The sequence below is a fragment of the Pleurodeles waltl genome, chromosome 11, assembly GCF_031143425.1.
Source record: "Pleurodeles waltl isolate 20211129_DDA chromosome 11, aPleWal1.hap1.20221129, whole genome shotgun sequence".
Lineage (NCBI taxonomy): Eukaryota > Metazoa > Chordata > Amphibia > Caudata > Salamandridae > Pleurodeles > Pleurodeles waltl.
Genome location: NC_090450.1, coordinates 615,060,272 through 615,074,908, shown reverse-complemented (window position 1 = coordinate 615,074,908; position 14,637 = coordinate 615,060,272). Strand labels below are relative to the sequence as shown.

The window sequence follows — 14,637 nt, the reverse complement described above, 5'->3', positions numbered from 1 at the left end:
ATGATGATACTAGTATTAGTGGCAAGTGTATGTAGTGCTTCACTCTGCTGTCTGGTGATGTTATGCCATCATATATGTTTAAGACCATGTATGTATGAGTCTTCTAACTTGTAAAGATCTTGTGTCACCGCCTGGTAAAAGAAATCAGTTACATTTTCGGGCGGTAGTGACGGGGTGAACTTGGATCGGATTTTTAGACCACTATCTAAATCTAAATAAGGATTAATGTCAAGATCCTCTAACACTTGTGCTAAGGAAGGTGAGGTACCATGTACATCATCTAAAGACAATTACACTTGTACAATTCTCACATCCTTGATTGTCATATTACAATCCAAATAGCCTCTCGAGGAATGACCTGTGTTATTTCTTTGTTCTGAAAGAATTTTAACAGTTTCAACTTGCGTACAAACATGAAACAATTGATGTGTGGGTCAACAAAATTAGCTAACAAAGTGGAACAAAAACCCAAGCCTTTGCTGAGAATTTTAATTTTATGTACATTTATTACATAATCAGAAAGATTGACAACCATGACATCATCCTTAGGGGTACATGTGCCTAGTCCCGCTGGTCCCTATTTATTTCCTTTGATTGCATGATATCGACTTTATGGTCATCCCTTTTCTCATTGTTTGTTCTTCTCTTCCCCTTGATTTTTTCCCTTCTAGTTGTTTTTGTAGCTATATCCTGTCTAGAGACCGTTTGTCTCATACACTCTTTTTTGTTATCCATTGTTTTGGTGCATTTCTGTTGTCTTTAATTGATCTTCTTTAATGATATTAGATTTTGTATATATATATATTCTTTGCAGCCTTGAGAAAGTCCAAGGGATGAAACACGTGTTGGTTACTTTTATGTGTAGAGACTTATATGTGTACAACAACTCTTTGGAGAATAAAGCTTCACTTCGAAGAATGACTACTCTGTGACTATTGGACTTATTGGACTTTTTTTGTGTGTTTGGGTACTTCTAATGATACCCATATTTCTTCCTTTCTTGACCAAGCACATGTGCTTCCAAATGGCCACCACAGTCTGTTCACCTCCCTCTTCATCTTCACGACTGCCACTTTGCCCCACCAGCAGCCTCCCCACCACTCAAGGATAGTACATTAGGCCCCTGGTTCTTCTTTGTGCTGTGTGTACCTCTGTCTCAAAGTAAATGCTTTGCTATAGCATCTCCCCTTCAATGCATTTGTTGCTGCCTCTCAGCCCTAGGTAAGTTCCCTCTTAGTTCCCACTAAAGAAACTTAGGTGGGGGTGAGGACAGTCTCAACACTATTTCGGCTTCCGTGCTCGAAGGCTGTAATGCCAAAACGTCCCCAGGAGCATCCTCACCGATTCTCTCTTCTGTGTCTTGTATTTTTTTAAAGCTGACAGGCTAACTCTGGAATGAGGCCAGGCTGGCAATGTGGGAACTCAGAGGCTTGTGACTGCCATATTCGCAATCCTGGTCACACCCTTGAAAAATCTTTGTACAAGATTGTTATATTCCAAACTTTTAGTAAACCAGTTCGAACATGATGTCTATTATACTTTGCCTGGTCTGATCTCATGCAACCCCACAAGATTAAGATGGCCCAGGATTTGATCAGAAGAAGTCTGACTCCAGTGGATCTACTTTTCTAAAAAGCAGAGTGTGAAACATTAAAGAAGCAGAGTCAGCTATAACCTGCAGATGCAGCTTTAGCGAGGGGCAAGATCATTTGGAACTGAACTTTTGGCTTTGGTCCTGAATGAAACTGTGTAAAAGCATTTTTCCAAATGAACCCCAGGCTTGGTGTTCAAATGACATTTCCCAAAAGGTTGGACATATTTGGAGTAACAGAACAAAATATATATACCTGCACGTTCTACAATTTTGGGCTTAGGACCTTTTCATCTCTGCAGGACAAAGACAAGAATGTAAGCCAATAAAGAGGTGACCTTAACATCATGATTTCCTGGTCTGTCCCACACTGAGCAGTTTGCTGCTTGTATAAAAGCTGTAGCGGGTCATCATTAAACAAGGTATCGGATTTCACAATGCCCTGTCTAGCTGGAGGCTACAGCTATGTCCCACTTACAACTTTCATCCTCTAGAAAAGTTTGTTTATGTGAAGATAAATGGCGCGAGAAAGACAAGTCATCAAGTTGGGACTGATAACAATGTGACTTTCGGTGTACTGATTTACGGCTATGCAATGCACTGAGATTCTTGAAGCATTGCTTAAAGCTTCAGCAGACCTCTAAAATTATTGCACCTAGACGTGTGGGTGCTCCACCAAAGTATTGGGTTTGCTTTTCAATCCACTCTCCAATATCATCTACTAACATCTGAGCAAGGAATTTGATGTGAAGTTAAGAACAGTACATCTATACTTCCCTACATATACTTTCCTAGGTGATATTTTGGTAATCGATATTCCAAAATCGATTTATCTGCATACCAATATCATTGACCACACTATTTAGACATGCAGGCCCACTGTGGAGGCCTGTGAAATTCATCTCAGCAGTGAATTCTCGCCTTGTCACAAAAGTAGTTTCACTTGGCAGGGATGACCACATAGGTCTTGTCCCACCTCAATCAATTTCCAGTGGGTCTGTTAAGAAAGCCTAACAACCAGTCAACTGCACCCCATACAATAATGTTGGATTTTCTAATATAATGGTTTTCTATGAGTGCTTTAGTTGTTTTTATGACTCCTGAGCCATACATCCTATTTATGTCATGTTAGTGCTTTTTTAATAAATTCATTTTAGTCTTCTCACAAAAAAGAAGGGCTTCCAAGTAGTTTTATTAAATAAAGCAACACCATCAATCACAGTCTTCCAGCAGTAGCTGAAAACCTTTATCTACCAGTTGTGAAACCTTTAGGTTCAGAAAAATTGCAACATCCCAAAGAAAGAAAATGCTAGAAGGGTTAAGGGCAAAGAACAATGGACCAAGAAAATGAAATGCGTGAAGAAGGAGGACAGAGGAACATGCCATAACAGTCTGATAATTTACACATCTTCTCGAGAAAGGAAAAGGAGGAAGACGATTTGAGAGGAGTGTACTGTCATATTCAGCAGATAGTTACTTAATGTTAGACTTTTCACCCTTGACGTGGTCTCCCTTAACATTTTGTCTCTGTTCCCCAGGTTGTTGATGTGTGCTGGACTCTGATTTTACTGTTTTTGTTACTCTGGGCACTTTACCACTGCTAACCAGTGCTAAAGCGCAAGTGCTCCTTTACAAAATGTGTATGTAATTGGCTTATCCATGATTGGCATATTTGATCTATTAGTAAGTCCCTAGTAAAGTGCACTGGAGGTGCCAGGGCCTGTAAATCAAATGCTACTAGTGGGCCTGCAGCACTGGTTGTGCCACCCACATAAGTAGCTCTGTAATCATGTCTCAGACCTGCCACTGCAGTGTCTATGTGTGCAGTTTTAACTGTAAATTCGACTTGGCAATTGTACCCACCTAAACCTTCCCTTTACATGTCAAACACCCCTAAGGTAGGCCCTAGGTAGCATCAAGGGCAGGGTGCAGTGTATGGTTAAGGGAGGACATACAGTAATGTGTTTTATATGTCCTGACAGTGAAATATTGCTAAATTTGTTTTTCACTGTTGCAAGGCCTGTCCCTCTCATAGGTTAACATGGGGGCTACCTTTAAATATGATTAAAGTGTAGATTCCCTTTGGGAGTGGATAGACATGCGGAGTTTGGGGTCTCTGAGCTCACAGTTTAAAAATACATCTTTTAGTAAAGTTGATTTTAAGATTGTGTGTTTGAAAATGCCACTTTTAGAAAGTGAGCATTTTCTTGCTTATACCATTTCTGTGACTCTGCCTGTTTGTGGATTCCCTGTCTGGGTCAGTTTGACAGTTGGGCTGGTTGCACCTCACACTACACAGTAACACAAAGGGAGCTGGGGTGTAGCCTGCATATCCTGATGAGCCATCTGTGCTAGGAGGGACGGGTGGAGTGGTCACTCACACCTAAAAGGGCTGTGCCTGCCCTTACACAATGCAATCTCCAACCCCCTGGTGAGTGTCTGGGGCCTGGCCTGGGCAAGGCAGGATTTCACATTCAAAAGAGACTTTACTTTGAAGAAGGCCTACTTTAAAGGAGAAATTGGGTATAAGAAGGGCACCCAAAACCACAGACTTGAGAAACACTTCTGGAAACAAGAGGAACCTCTGCCTGGAGAAGAGCTGAAGAGCTGAGGAAGATGAGCTGCCCTGCCTGTGACTGTGCTTTGTGGAGTTATCATGCAGTTGCTGCTTCTGCCAGAGTAAGAGGGCAAAGACTGGACTTTGTGTGCCTTCCATCTTGAGAAGAAATCTCCAAGGGCTTGATTTAGAGCTTGCCTCCTGTTGTGTGAAGTCTCAGGGACAGCAAAGACTTCTCTCTGCCAGCACCTGGAGAGACTCCTACTCTGCCCTGTGGTGCCCATCCAGTTCCTGGGACCCTGAAAGGAGAAGCTGGCAGCCTAAGAGGAAGAAATCCACGCACAGAGCGTTGTGCCGGGAAAAGATAGATGCACGGAGCAGGAGAAACGATGCGCAGCATCGCTGACAGAGGCTGGGAGATTGCAACCCGCACTTCGTGGTGTTCGGATCATCGTGCGGCTGGATTTCTGATGTGAACCATCATTGTGCGTGCAAAAACAACGCAAGGCCTGCCTGGACCCTTGTGCGGACCGAATCGATGCATCGCTCTCCTGCGGAGAGAGGAACCGACGAACGCCAACTCGACAGAAGGGGGAAACAACGCAGGGTCTCGCTCGTGAGTGATATCGACGCTTCGCAAGCCCTTTTTGACGCACACCCACCCGTGTGGGGTTATTTTTGACGCGCACCAGGTACTAGTGTGTGTTTAAAACTATTCAAAGACTCTTTTTTTTAAATTGATGACTTGTGTATTGTGGATTTTTGTTGTTTTGGTCTTGTTTTGTTTAGATAAATATTTCCTTTTTTTCTAAACCTGTTTTGTGTCATTTTATCATGTTACTGTGTGTGTTGGTACAAATACTTTACACCTAGCACTCTGAAGTTAAGCCTACTGCTCTGCTGAGCTACCAAGGGGGTAAGCAGGGGTTAGCTGAGGGTGATTCTCTTTTACCCTGACTAGAGTGAGGGTCCTTGCTTGAACAGGGGGTAACCTGACTGCCAACCAAAGACCCCATTTCTAACATTGTTGATCATCGGTTGGGATTTGGACTTGTATTTGTACTTACAGTGATTAAGTGTACACTACTACTTTGAGTGCAGACCACTACGTGACCACATACTACTTGTTTAGTGATCTTCTGATTTTTTCTCTTTGGTGCTGTTTTTGTTCTACTTCCATTTTTTCATTGATTCCTTGATTGACTTTCTTTGGAGCTTCATTTGGGAACTTGTTTTTCTGCCTTTGGAACTTCGCACTTGTTTTGAATCTTCATCATGTCCCAAGCAGGAGATGCATCAGTTGGAGCTGACTTTGACCTTGAGAAATTGGAGAGTTATACCAAGGCTTAGTTGAAGCAGCTCTGTAAAAGTTTTGACTGTCCCAGTAAGAGCTCATCCTGTCGCGCAGCGTGCCGTGGTTCCTGCTGTGGCGCCGGCCGAATGTTCGGCTCGGGACGCAGCGTACCGCAGGAGGACGCGCCGCGCCCCGAGCTTTTCTTATATTTATCGAGGCCCCATATTGGGCATGGGGCCTTGTTTTTGTAATTGCGCGGCGCGCCCCCGGTAGTTTCTGCATCCCCCACTCACCTTCTCTTTTTTCTTCTTTCTGTCATCCTTGCTTTTCTTCTCAACTTATATTTTCCTTCCTACCCATATTTCCTTTCTCTTCCCAGCATGCCTTCCTTTTTTCCCTGCATGCACTGGGTCCCTATTCACTATGGTGCTTTTCCTATTGCATTCTACAACTTGATCCCAATTCAATATGGCCACTTTTTTCTTCCTGTCGGTCACTTCCTGCTCTTTGGGTATATAAGGTTTTTTGATTCCTTTTCTCTTTGCGTTGCAACACTTCCTTTGGGTGGTGATCTTCGCTCCTGTTCTTCAGCGTCAGATATTGAATTTCTGATTTTGTTCCAGCTTTTTCCTGGTCACTTAACTTTTTTGTTCTGATTTTCTTTGCTCTTGTTTTTGTTTCAGGAGCTCCTATTTTTGACTTTTTTCCCCCTTTTTGGGCTTTTTTCCCTCGGGGACTCCTTCTGGAGGGCACGGACTGCCTTTGGCTTTCCCTCCATCAGCAGCACCGTGGCTACCAGAAAGAGTCGCCTGAGAGGAGGGTGCATGTTCCTAAAGACCTTGTGATGGATTACAAGAGGGAGGATGACATATACTTGTCGTTCAATGGGAATGAGTCTGCTCTCCACAAGAATCTGGTCCCCGAAGCTCATAGGGGGGCGGGTCTGTGGAAGCACTTTGAGGTAGAGGGGAGGGATACACTGACAGCCTTAGGGGATGCTCAGAATCTCACCTACTCTAGCATGAAGGATGCCTTGCTTACAAGGTATGGTCTTACCCCTGAGCAGTACAAGGATAAGTTTAGGTCCTACAAGAAGAAGGAATCCCAAACATGGTTGGAATGTGTTGATTCTTATTGCAGGTCACTGGATGGTTGGGTGAAGGGCAGTAAGGTAACTACGTATGAGGGGCTTTACAATCTGATTGCTTGGGAGCACTTGTACAGTTTATGTTTTCCAGAGCTGCGCCAGTACCTGATTGACAGCAAGCTGACTGACCCCAAGAAGCTTGCGCAGGAAGCAGACCGCTGGGAGAGGACCAGGGTCCAGAAGAGGAATGGGGGAGACCACGCCAAGGGTGGGCAGGGTCCCTCTCAGAAGAAAGGGGGGGTAAGGGTAAACAGGGGGAGTTCTCTAAAGGGCCCCAAACTGATTCCCAGGGTAAGGATTCCCAACCCCTCAGTGAAAAGAAGCCTTGGTTCTCCAAAGGGAAGCCAGTGGCAGGTGGTCCCCCACATAAGTGCTATGCATGTGACCAGGTGGGTCATGTGAGGGGGGACTCCAAATGCCCCAAAAGTACACCGGCACCAACTGGTGCGCTGTCCCAGGGTTTGGCCAGTGTAGCGCTTGGGGAGGAGTTGGTTTCAGGTGGGTCGGAACCAGCTGAGATGACCCTTGTCTCACTAAGGGACAGTGAGATGGTCCAGAGAACCCTAGTGCCTGAAAACACTAAGAAGTACAGGCAGTGGGTGACCATTAATGGACAGAGGGTGGAGGCTCTGAGAGACACAGGAGCCAGCGTGACTACAGTGAGGAGTCAGCTGGTGTCTGAAGAGCAGATTGATCCCCGGGTACTTCACCAAGTAGTTGCAGTGGACAACTCAGAGTGCCTGTGCAGAGTAGTGCAGGCTCCTTTTGAATGGGGGGGGTCTCAGGTTCCTTGAAGGTAAATGTGAGTCCAACCATGCCTGTTGATTGTTTGCTTGGCAATGACCTGAAGGATTCCCCTTGGAAGGAGGTGGAACACAGGTCTCACTTGGAGATGTTGGGTCTGCCTAGGTGGGTATGCATATCCACCCGGTCAATGGCAGCCCGTCGGGGTAATCAAGAGCCCCTGGAGCCTGAAACAGTGGCCCAGGGGACTGCCAAGAAGAGGAAGGGCAGGGGGCGCGGGAAACCGTCGTCCCCAGAAGTTCCCACGATCCGGGAGGAGGCGGAGCCTGAGGGTGAAGCCCCAGAGCCTATAGGGGAACAGGTGGCTGAACTGGGGGAGGTCCCTGAGCTGTCGCAGTGGCAGCAGGAAGGGTGCCCACCAGGGAAGCATTCTGTGTAGCACAGAAGGCATGCCATACTTCAGAGGGTTTGCGGCAGCAGGCTGCATACCAGGCGGCTGGCAAGGAGCCAGGTTCAAACCTGATTTATTGGGAGGATTACCTCCTGTATAGAGAGCCTAAGGTTCCTGACCCTGGGTCAGCTTGTGTGCTGGTGGTACCCCAGTGCTTCAGGGCCTTCCTACTGGGGTTGGCTCATGATGTGCCTTTAGCTGGACATTTGGGGCAGGACAAGACCTTTGAGAGGCTTGTCACCCACTTTTACTGGCCCCTAATGCGCAGGCACTCAGATGCACATTGCAGGTCTTGTCAGACTTGTCAGGCAAGTGGCAAGAGTGGGATGAAATGTAAAGCTCCCCTCCAGCCTTTGCCTGTTGTCAGTACTCCCTTTGAGAGGGTAGGCATTAACAATGTGGGGTCTCTGGATCCCAAGACAGCCATGGGCAACAGGTTTATTCTGGTCTTGGTGGACCATGCCACCCGGTACCCAGAAGCCATTCCTTTGAGATCAATCACTTCCCCTGTGGTGGGTCATGCTGTGATGGGGGTTTTTACTCGCATGGGGTCTGTCAGAGCCCTTGAGGCGGAAGTGGGACGTCCTCTTGCCATGCCTTCTGTTCGCCTACAAGGAGGTGCCTCAAAAGGGACTTGGGTTTAGTGCCTTTGAGATGATTTATGGCCACCCTGTGAGGGGACCTTTGAGTCTGGTTAAGGAAGCATTGGAGAAAGCTCCTACTAAACCCCCCCAGGATGTATTCAGTTACATGCTGGCTCTGAGAAAACAGACTGCCCGCTTCAGGAGTCTCGTTCACGAGAACCTGAAAGCAAGCCAGGAGGACATGAAACGCTGGTATGACCAGAATGCCACTCTGGTTGAGTTTCAACCTGGACAAAAAGTGTGGGTGATGGCACCAGCGGAGCCTGGGGCGCTCTAGGGTAAGTGGACTGGGCCAATTGAGGTGATGGAGCGCAAGAGTGAAGTCACCTACCTGGTGGACTTGCGGTCTCCAAGGAACCCTTTAAGGTTCCTGTATGTCAACCGCCTCAAACCTCACTTTGAGCGGACTGAACTGTCCATGTTCCTTGCGACAGATGATGAGGTAGAGGAGGAGAGTGAGCCTCTTCCTGACCTCCTGTCTGCAGGAGAACAAGATGGGTCAGTGGAGGGAATGATCCTCTCCCCCTCCCTGACTGAGGAGCAGCAAGGTGACTGTCGCCACGTGTTGGGACAGTTTTCCTCACTGTTTTCCCTGATCCCAGGAGTCACACACTTGTGCACACATGATGTGGACACTGGGGACAGTACACCTATTAAACAGGAGGTTTACAGGATGACTGACGGGGTCAGGGCATGCATTAAGGATAAGGTATCCAAAATGCTCGCCCTAGGGGTTATTGAGCACTCCAGCAGACCTTGGGCCAGCGCAGTGGTATTGGTCCCAAAGGCTGCTGCACCTGGTGCCACTCCAGAACTCAGGTTCTGTGTGGGCTACCGGGAACTCAATGCAGTCAGCAAGACTGACGCACACCCCATCCCCTGAGCTGATGAGCTCATTAACCGGTTGGGAGCTGCCAAGTACCTCAGTACATTTGATTTAACATCTGGGCACTGGCAGATTGCCTTAACTGAGGGGGCCAAGGAGAGGTCAGCATTCTCTACTCCAGATGGGCACTTTCAATTTAAAGTGATGCCATTTGGGATGAAGAATGCCCCTACCACCTTTCAGAGGTTGGTCAACCAGGTGTTGGCTGGGCTGGATGAGTTCAGTGCCGCCTACCTGGATGATATTACTGTGTTTAGTTCCACATGGGAGGAAACACCTGCAACACCTCTGGAGAGTGTTAGAGGCCCTGCAGAAGGCAGGCCTCACTATTAAGGCGAGCAAGTGCCAAATAGGGCAGGGTTCTGTGGTGTACTTAGGACACCAGGTGGGGAGTGGCCAGGTGGCACCCTAAGATTGACACAATTTTGGCTTGGGAGCCTCCCAAGACCCAGACTGAAGTGAGAGCCTTTTTAGGTCTCACAGGATACTACAGGAGGTTTGTTAAGGGATATGGTACCAGTATTACCCCATTAACTGAGTTGACTTCTAAGAAGCAACCCAGGAAAGTGATCTGGACAGAGGCTTGCCAGAACGCTTTTATTGCCCTGAAGGCTGCCATGTGCACAGCACCTGTGCTGAAGGCACCTGACTACTCCAAGGAGTTTGTTGTGCAAACAGACACCTCAGATCATGGTATTGGAGCAGTACTCTCACAGCTTAATGAAGAGGGCCTAGATCAACCTGTAGCCTTCATTAGCAGGAGGTTACTACCCAGGGAACGTAGGTGGAGTGCCATAGAACATGAAGTGCTGTGGTCTGGGCACTGAAGAAGCTAAGACCCTACTTGTTTGGGACTCACTTCCGAGTTCAGACCGACCACAGGCCCCTCAGATGTTTAATGCAGATGAGGAGTGAGAATCCAAAACGGTTGAGGTGGCCCATTTCCCTACAGGGGATGCACTTTACGGTGGAACACCGTCCTGGTACAGAGCACGCCAATGCTGATGGTCTGTCCAGGTTCTTCAGCCTTAGTGATGAGAACTCCCATGAGGTTGGGTAGTTGCTCCCCACTTTCAGCTGGGGGGAACACGTGTTAGCCTTTTCACCCTTGACGTGGTCTCCCTTAACTTTTTGCCTCTGTTTCCCAGGTTGTTGATGTGTGCTGGAGTCTGATTTCACTGTTTTTGTTACTCTGGGCACTTTACCACTGCTAACCAGTGCTAAAGTGCAAGTGCTCCTTTACAAAATGTGTATGTAATTGGCTTATCCATGATTGGCATATTTGATTTATTAGTAAGTCCCTAGTAAAGTGCACTGGAGGTGCCAGGGCCTGTAAATCAAATGCTACTAGTGGGCCTGCAGCACTGGTCATGCCACCCACATAAGTAGCTCTGTAATCATGTCTCAGACCTGTCACTGCAGTGTCTGTGCGTGCAGTTTTAACTGTAAATTCGACTTGGCAAGTGTGCGCACCTAAACCTTCCCCTTACATGTCAAACACCTCTAAGGTAGACCCTATGTAGCCCCAAGGGCAGGGTGCAGTGTATGGTTAAGGTAGGACATACAGTAATGTGTTTTATATGTCCTGACAGTGAAATATTGCTAAATTTGTTTTTCACTGTTGCAAGGCATGTCATAGGTTAGCATGGGGGCTACCTTTGAATCTGATTAAAGTGTAGATTCCCTTTGGGAGTGGATGGACATGTGGAGTTTGGGGTCTCTGAGCTCACATTTTAAAAATACATCTTTTAGTAAAGTTGATTTTAAGATTGTGTGTTTGAAAATGCCACTTTTAGAAAGTGAGCATTTTCTTGCTTATACCATTTCTGTGACTCTGCCTGTTTGTGGATTCCCTGTCTGGGTCAGTTTGACAGTTGGGCTGGTTGCACCTCACACTATACAGTGACACAAAGGGAGCTGGGGTGTAGCCTGCATGTCCTGATGAGCCATCTGTGCTAGGAGGGGGGAGGAGTGGTCAGTCACACCTGAAAGGGCTGTGCTTGCCCTCACACAATGCAATCTCCAACCCCCTGGTGAGTGTCTGGGGCCTGGCCTGGGCAAGGCAGGATTTCACATTCAAAAGAGACTTTACTTTGAAGTAGGCCTACTTCAAAGGAGAAATTGGGTATAAGAAGGGAACCCAAAACCACAGACTTGAGAAACACTGCTGGAAACAAGAGGAACCTCTGCCTGAAGAAGAGCTGAGGAAGAAGAGCTGCCCTGCCTGTGATTGTGCTTTGTGGAGCTATCCTGCAGTTGCTGCTTCTGCCAGAGTAAGAGGGCAAAGACTGGACTTTGTGTGCCTTCATCTTGAGAAGAAATCTCCAAGGGCTTGATTTAGAGCTTGCCTCCTGTTGTTTGAAGTCTCAGGGACAGCAAAGACTTCTCTCTGCCAGCACCTGGAGTCTCTGGAGAGACTCCTACTCTGCCCTGTGGGGCCCATCCAGTTCTTGGGGCCCTGAAAGGAGAAGCTGACACCCTAAGAGGAAGAAATCTATGCACAAAGCGCCGTGCAGGGAAAAGATCGCCACACGGAGTAGGAGAAATGACGCGCAGCATCGCTGACGGAGGCTGGGAGATCGCAACCCGCGCTGCGTGGTTTTCGGATCATCGTGCGGCTAGATTTCTGATGCGAACCATCGTTGTGTGTGCAAAAACAACGCAAGGCCTGCCTGGACCTGTGTGTGGACCGAATCGACGCATCGCTCTCCTGCGGAGAGAAGAACCGATGCACGCCGACTCGACAGAAGGGGGAAACAAAGCAAGGTCTCGCTTGTGAGTGATATCGACACATTGCAAGCCCTTTTTGACGCACACCCTCCCGTGCGTGCGAGGTTATTTTTTACGTGCACCAGGTACATGTTCACGCTAGCAGCGCTAGCGTGTGTTTAAAACTACTTAAAGACTCTTTTTTTTAAATTGATAACTTGACTTGTGTATTGTGGATTTTTGTCGTTTTGGTCTTGTTTTGTTTAGATAAATATTTCCTATTTTTCTAAACCTGTGTTGTGTCATTTTTGAGTGTTTTCATTATGTTACTGTGTGTGTTGGTACAAATACTTTACACCTAGCACTCTGAAGTTTAGCCTACTGCTCTGCCAAGCTACCAAGGGGGTAAGCAGGGGTTAGCTGAGGGTGATTCTCTTTTACCCTGACTAGAGTGAGGGTCCTGCTTAAACAGGGGGTAACCTGACTGTCAACCAAAGACCCCATTTCTAACACTTAGCATAATCTCTGTAATGGCAGGAAGGTTTTATCACCCTTGCTGATTTATTTCTGTGGTTCTCTGATTAGTGGTTGATTTCCTCATTGATCAAATTTGGAGAAGAAAGGGATAATTCAGTAGGTTTACATATCCTTTATAAGTCCCAGATCTAACTGTTTTCAAACTCTACCAAATATTTATCTCATTTCATTGATCCGCGTTGGTACTGTAACAATAGTTGCCTTTCTCCCTCTACTATCCATATCCTCCTATCCACCTCTGCTACTCCTATCTACTTATGACCTGCACTCTATCTTATATTTCCATCTTGTGTGCTTCACATATTTCATGAGGTAATTAATATGTGTGTGTATATTTCTCTTGATTTCTTGAAACCTATCTAAGAATGCCCCATCCACAAATACTTGACTGTTCCTAGTAATCCATGAAGGTGCTACTTTTGTACTGGTTATCTGCTTTTCAAGTGTATAAAAGGTTAAACACCTGTTACAGTGTTTGGGGTAGAGTGATATGCTCATATGACTTTTTTTTAAGAGATTTCCAGTATTCTATTTGCACATGTTAATTGTAGGCATTCTTTAACCATCCTGTTTGCCCTTTCTACCATTTTGTTGGCTTATGCCCAATAAAGTGTATTGCTCTAATGTTTGATTGGCGAATCGTGAAAAACATGTCCATGCTTTCTGACCTTAACTGTACATCATTGTCAGTACCTAAAGCTTACAGCATACCATCCTTGATGAACGTTTCTTTAATAATTCAGTCAGTGCTTTCAAGTGTGTCATTTCACGAATTGCACTACCACCTGTTTAGTGCGGCAATCTACTGAAAATAAAAGAAATCTTTCAACACCAACTTCACTACTAAATCTGATTAAATAAACAGTAAAACTGTTTCATAGTTTGTTGGATTTTTTCCATTGGTGTAAAGCGAGATTTGAACACAATCTTGACCATGTTGCTGGCTACACTACTGACACAATCTCCTAAAATGTGACCTGTCATTGAAGTCTGGCCACCAATAGTGGGCTCCAACCATGTGTTTAATTATGGATCTAAGGATGTGACCCTATAAAGCCAAAATTATGTTTTTCTCACTTTGCACTCTTCTGGAATTAGTTTTTCTCCTTTCCGTGGTTTCTTAATGTGCAGACTCATCTCATTTCTTACTTTCCAATTGGATTGCAACTTTTTCTCCACAGCTTCCTTTGAAGGTGATCCCAGCAAAGCCATCTCAATAACTTGCTCTCGGGATTTGTCTTCCTTTCTTGCTTTTACTATTCTCTCTGACCATACACCACCATAGGGACAGATAAGAAAAAGTTGTCAACACTTTTTTTCTCCTCTTCCACTTTTTTTGCCAGAGGTCAGTAGGAATAAGTGGTACCTTTCCCAAACCTGGCGTTTTTTCCACTTTGAAGTTATACTATTCTAAACCCAATATCCATCTAGCAGTTTTTGATATGGTGCATTGAGGCCCCAGTGGTGAAAGCATGGACTCACGATTTGTGGTTGGTAAGTATCACTATTAGTAAGCCTCATAAATAAAACATACAGCCCAGTAGCATGCTAGTATTCATGTTCCACCACTGATTATTTTTTACAGTTTCTGTTAAATACTAGTGTTGAATGCTAACATGTTTACATTATTATTCCCAATGTGGGTTAACATGGATCCTAGACATATAATGCTCATTTCTGTTGTTAAGAGTGTCTTCTTTCATATATCAAAATACCCCTTTTGTAGGAGCTCCTTCCTTGACCATTCAAAACTCGTTTTGATATTCTTCACTTTAGTGATAATGGACAAGCTTTTTGGAAATCTGTTTTAGGAGATCAGTAATACTGTCAACATCTCAGAGATGAAGGGTCTTTAATTAGGGTAAAGCCAAACTTCATGCTAAGCGCAAGATACATCTATTAAGCTGAAGGCTTCATGTCTTTTTGGAATACTCTATGCATGAGCCTCCAAACTTAAAACTATATTTTCCAGCAGTCCTTGAACTCTTCAGTTGTTTGGAGATTGCAGCTAGCATCTTGGGTCATAAGGCATAAAGTTTCTTGTGTTTCACATCATACTTGCTAGTTAATCACACTA

At 45.7% G+C, this 14,637-nt stretch overlaps 1 protein-coding gene across 1 annotated transcript in view; it reads right to left on the bottom strand.

The window, feature by feature from the left end:
- Window positions 1–13,772, bottom strand: part of R3HCC1 (R3H domain and coiled-coil containing 1) — a 287,331-nt gene extending 273,559 nt beyond the window's left edge. Inside the window, exon 1 of the mRNA XM_069212662.1 lies at window positions 13,638–13,772. Within this exon, the coding sequence (XP_069068763.1) occupies window positions 13,638–13,772 (135 nt within the window). The remainder of the gene's footprint in view (window positions 1–13,637) is intronic.
- Window positions 13,773–14,637: the final 865 nt, after the last annotated feature.